Source organism: Corvus brachyrhynchos, unplaced genomic scaffold (genome assembly GCF_000691975.1).
Source record: "Corvus brachyrhynchos isolate BGI_N302 unplaced genomic scaffold, ASM69197v1 scaffold175, whole genome shotgun sequence".
Taxonomy (NCBI): domain Eukaryota; kingdom Metazoa; phylum Chordata; class Aves; order Passeriformes; family Corvidae; genus Corvus; species Corvus brachyrhynchos.
The window spans coordinates 4,533,653-4,538,715 of NW_008238448.1; the positions used below are offsets into that span (position 1 = coordinate 4,533,653).

Below are 5,063 nucleotides of genomic sequence, written 5' to 3' on the forward strand. Positions count from 1 at the left end.
CTTCGCCGCAAGGAGCAGCTGCTCGTCGTGGCCAGGTACCCGGGAAATCGCCCTCTGCAGGAATCCCCTTCCTGCGGATGCTGGGCTCGGTGGGAGCCTCCCATCTCCTGAACCTCCTGGTGCCCTCCATCTCCTGAACCCCCTGGATTTGTGACACCGCATCCCTCTCCTTGAGAGCCGTGATACACCTTTTTTTTGATGGGAGGACTCCTGGGCTTTGCTGGACCCCCAGGGCTGGGACACTTATTCCTGAGGGGAGCCTGGGCCCGGTGGGACCCTCAGAACTGTGGCAGCCCCCTTTTCGGGGGACATGGCTCAGCGAGAGCCACAGGACCATGCCCCCCATTCATGAGATCCGCCCTTGCTGGGGATGCTGGACTCGGCAGGACTTCCGGGACCCTGTTCCCCCAACAGAGGGGTCACTCTGTCCCTGTATGAGGCGGGGGTCCTTTACATGAGGGTCCCTCTTTTCTCTTCCAGGCAAGTGGCCTCGCATTGCCAACTGCTTCAGTCATCCTTGGGGCGCCCATCCTCCCCACAGCTCCCCCAGCTACCTGATGAGCCAGTGTCACTCCAGGATGCTCCAGGGGGTCTTTTCCAGATGCCCCCTGGAGACCCGTTCCCTGAGCGGGTGACAGTAGTCTGGTTATCAGTGCTGGCCCTCGCCTTTGCCTTGGTTTGTGAACCCCAAGAGAATCTGTCATTGGCTGAGATCACCCTGCGGCGCCTGGCTCCCCGCCTGCTCCTCTCCCTGCGCCTCCTCGGCCCCGGCGCTGACGTCCTGCTCCGTCCTGATGCTGCTGATGGCCTCCTGGATCGTCTCCTGCCCCATGGGCAGATGCTTTTTCTCAACGAACGTTTCCTCCAGGCAGTGGACCGGGAGCTGGGCATCAAAGCATCCCGCTGAGCTACAGATGATATTCCCGCCCAACATCCCCAGATATGTTTTGGGGATGAGAGACAAGGGAGGGATCTGACATGGTCACCAAGCCCTAGTGGGATGGATGAGAAAAGTAGTTCTGGAATAAAGAGCAACGAGCCAACTAAGAGCCGGGTTTTAATCCATTTATACGCTGACAGTGTCATGGGAGAGCTAATAGCTATCCCCATAAATCCATCTGGAGCTGGGACAGTTCCATGTTCCTGTGCTGTTTTCCTGCACCGCGTTCTGCACCACTCTGCATGCACGTGACAGGGAGCGGAGGCTCCACGTGGCTGTGAATGGACACTAAAAGAGGGACCCCGGATTGTGGTTACCCCAGTTGGGCACTGTGGGGCAGGCAAGGGGCCTCCAGCAGGGAGACATGGCTCTGGGATGGGATCTTGCCATGGGACACGGGGTGTGCATCTGGCCTCAGGGCATCAGGGTGTCTGTGTGGGGGATTAAATAAACAGGCAGCAGGGCAGGATGTAGCCGTGTGCCTGGCACAGCAGGGTGGTTGTCCCCAGATGGTGCTGCTTGGGGCCAGGGGACCCATGTGATGCCCTGGGAGGTGGCAGGAGCTGGCACCCACCTCCTGAGCTCTGCAGGGTGCAGTGGGGAGCAGGGTCCTACCCTAGCAGTTTGTGGGTGCTGGGAAATCCAGGGAGCCAGGACCTGGCGTGCATGGCTCTCCCACCAGTGTGCCAGGAACAGGCTGGGCACTGCCAGGCCCTGGAGAGGGGCAGTCACAGGGCCAGACCCCAAAGTGCTTCCCCTTGTAACTGCACCAGTAAAGCTGGAGCACCTGAGAAGGGGTGCTGGGCACTGGGCTTCAGCCACGATGGGTCTCTGGCTGTGATGGGGCATCTCACTGTGCTGGAGATGTGGGGGTGATGGAGCCCAGTGTGGCATCCCATAGGGAGCACTGAATCTCAGCAGGCAAGGTACCGTCTTCACCTTCCTGTGCGATAGCAGCTGTCATATACTGCACCCACAGCTGGGCTTGAATACAACCAAGAGGCAAAGAGACATTATCTTGGAGTGTTTCAATGGTGTTAGCAATTAATTTTTGATGAGAATCAACTCGGATCCGAATGTATGGGCCATTATTGTGTATGCGCTCATAGGATTCCAGTTGCTGGATTTTAGTATCACCTGGTTTATGGACAGAATTCCCTTGCAAATCAGTCACCTGAATTGGACCAAATGGTGTAGTTTTTTGTGGTGTGATTTACTCTCTACTCTGAGGTGTAGTAGATGCAGGGGGAGTTTAAGGAGATAAAGAATCATCTTTTCCCTGATTCTCTGTTGTGGGGATCACCCTGTATGTTTCCATCCCGTGTAAGTCCGCTAGACTTTTCCTGGAATTTTGATCTCTCAGTCACCATATATGGTACCTTTTTAGTAGCAGTTTGCTGACCCTGACCATCATCTGTGTTTCAGCTTTAATTAGGGATCATAATGTTATTTCCTCATCATCAGCTGAAAATGCAAATGTTACATGTAATTTTTTGTCAGAGTAACAGACCCGTTTACTGTCTTCCAACTCCCTCATTGGATACAATTTCTGCAAATGGTCCAGATGCTAAATCCTGCACTGGTGCCTCCTTTGCCAGAGACCCCACTGACCTGGCCTGGGCCAGGCACCACTTGGCTTTTGCTTCTCCTTCTCCTTGATCTCCTCCTGGAGCAAGAGCAGCACCTGCTCCATCATGGTGAGTTCCTGTATTGCACAACCTGCTGGACCACATCATCCAGGATGGAGAAGATCAGCTTATTCAGCCCTTTCCTAAAAGAGGCATCAAAGGAGCACCCAGGAAGGCAGGAGGGAGGCACACCCTTCTTGCAGCACCCTCAGCCAGGTCCCAGCCAGTCTGGTCCCCAGCCAGGACAAGCAGGGACACTGCAGGGCAACACAGTGCTCATGGAGCAGTGGGGGGAGAGAGGCAGAGCCCACTCCAAAACCGTCCCAGGCCCCAGCTGCTGGCACTTTGAACCTCCTTCACATCCTCTGTGCTCCGTAGCCAAGCCAGCTCTCATTAACCATTACAGCCTGGGCACGGCAGGAGGGTGGAGGTGCCAGGGCTCCTGGGCACCAGGGCACACAGAATCCTGAGAGGTACAGCTGCACCAGCGATGGGCCTGGGTGGCAGAGCTGTCCCTGCAGCTCCACAACCCCATGGCACTCATTAAAGGGGCTGTAGCTGGGGGAGAAGTGCAGACAGGTGGGAGGAGAGGTGATGCTGGGCTCCATTCCTGACCCGTCATGGCTTGGGCTTAGTGCATGGCCAGCATTCACGTTATCAGGGTGGCATCCTGCCAGGGATCAGGGCATGCCCCTGTGGCACTGGCAGTACCTCTGCCACATGTGATCCGGGCTGGACTTTGCCTGATGGGGCACTGCCCTGGGCACAGTCCTGCTACAGGATCCAGTACTGCCCCAGGCACAGTCTTGGTACAGGAGCCTGCCAGTCCCGAGGTTGTGGAGGCTGCCAGCAGGGAAAACAGCCAGTGCTGTGTGGACCCACTGTTAGCCATGGAGCAGAAAGATGTAATCAGGCAGGAGCTGGGAAGCCTCCATGGCATCCCCCTCTTCAAGAGCTTCATCGAGGGCTGGCCACAGGTGAAGGCTTTCCAAGCCCGTCCAGACGACCTGCTCATCTCCACCTACCCCAAATCTGGTGAGTGGTCCTGAGGAAGGGTGCAGGGGGGATGGGGTGACACCAGCCTTTGCAACGCTGTCCCTGTGCTGCAGGCACAACATGGCTGAGTGAGATCATGGACATGATCTACCACGATGGTGATGTGGAGAAGTGCCGACGGGATGCCATCTACAACCGCGTGCCCTTCCTGGAAATGAAGGTCTCCAAAGGGCCGAGTGGTGAGCTTCCCCAGCCCAGCTGCCTGGCTTGGGTGGAGAGGAAACAGAGCCAGGGTGGGGGTGAGAGTACTGGGGCTCACACCTTTCAGTCCCCTGTGCCACAGGTGTTGAGCAGCTGGAGAATACCCCATCCCCACGGCTAGTAAAGACCCATCTCCCGGTTCAGCTCCTCCCGACCTCCTTCTGGGAGAAGGACTGCAAGGTAACATGGCAGGTGCCCCCTGTTTCTCTCCCCGTCTGGGTTGGTGGGGAGGAAGCATCACTCTGTACCTCCCAAACACATCCTTGGCTCTCTCCAGATTATCTACATGGCCCGCAACCCCAAGGATGTTGTCATCTCCTACTACTACTTCCACCACATGGCCAAGATACACCCTGACCCTGGCACAAAGGCTGAGTTCTTGGAGAACTTCATGGCTGGCAAAGGTTGGGGCTGAGCCACAAGATGCCCACCCTGAAATGCCGGTGGGAAGGACATCCCCCGCTACCCCAGTTTTCAGTTAATCCCTTGACCATATCCCACAGTGGCCTACGGGTCCTGGTACGACCACGTGCGTGGATGGTGGGAGAAGAAGCAGGAGAAGATGCTCTACCTTTTCTATGAGGACATGAAGAAGGTGAGAGTGGGATGGAGGGGAAGGAGCCCTGGTTGCCCCCCAGCTTTTTTGGCAGTCTCCTCATGTCAACCACCCTGCAGGATCCACGACGGGAGGTGCAGAAGATCTTGCACTTCCTGGGCAAGGAGCTGGCGGAAGGAACAGTGGAGAGAATCCTGCACCACACCTCCTTCCAGGAGATGAAGAAGAACCCTGCTGCCAACTATGAAACCATGCTCCCCACCATGATGGATCACAGTGTCTCCCCGTTCCTCCGAAAAGGTGGGGTTTGGCCGGTGGTGGAGGATGTGGGAGGGATGTCCCTGGATTGTATTTCAGCCCCCATCTGTGGGTGCAAATATTTCATGTGTGAGGATTTACCCCACTTATTTTCTCACCCCCAGGGATCTCAGGAGACTGGAAGAACCACTTCACTGTGGCCCAGAATGAGCGCTTCAACCAGCACTACCAGGAGCATATGGCAGGCTCTGACCTCCACTTCCAGATGGAGGTGTGAGGGGCTCATCCCGCTTCCCAGGAGGACTGTGCTTCTTCTTGCTCTCCCAGTGGGGAGGGTGGATCCAGATGGAGATTCTTGCACTAATTCACTTTTCCCTGTGCAATAAATTGTGATAAATGGAGGTTGAGCCATTGCCTGCAGGGA

At 56.3% G+C, this 5,063-nt stretch overlaps 2 protein-coding genes across 3 annotated transcripts; both read left to right on the forward strand.

Moving 5' to 3' along the window:
* On the forward strand, positions 1 to 1,047 carry AP5S1 (adaptor related protein complex 5 sigma 1 subunit; the record flags this gene model as incomplete). Its single annotated transcript, XM_008635695.2, has 2 exons — positions 1 to 35; positions 481 to 1,047. Coding segments are annotated over 2 exons (462 nt in total), but the record flags the coding sequence as incomplete, so codon positions are not given.
* A 104-nt stretch (positions 1,048 to 1,151) lies between these two features.
* Positions 1,152 to 5,041, forward strand: LOC103617342 (sulfotransferase 1 family member D1). Of its 2 annotated transcripts, none has more exons than XM_017736861.1 (7): positions 1,152 to 3,603; positions 3,678 to 3,803; positions 3,893 to 4,005; positions 4,103 to 4,229; positions 4,329 to 4,420; positions 4,501 to 4,681; positions 4,804 to 5,041. In XM_017736861.1, exons 1-7 carry the CDS (start codon positions 3,207 to 3,209, stop codon positions 4,914 to 4,916), a joined length of 1,149 nt encoding a protein of 382 aa, XP_017592350.1. In that variant the 5' UTR covers positions 1,152 to 3,206; the 3' UTR covers positions 4,917 to 5,041. The 2 variants fall into 2 exon arrangements, with proteins under 2 accessions (XP_017592350.1, XP_008633845.2); XM_008635623.2 differs by having other exon boundaries at positions 3,908 to 4,005.
* Positions 5,042 to 5,063: the final 22 nt, after the last annotated feature.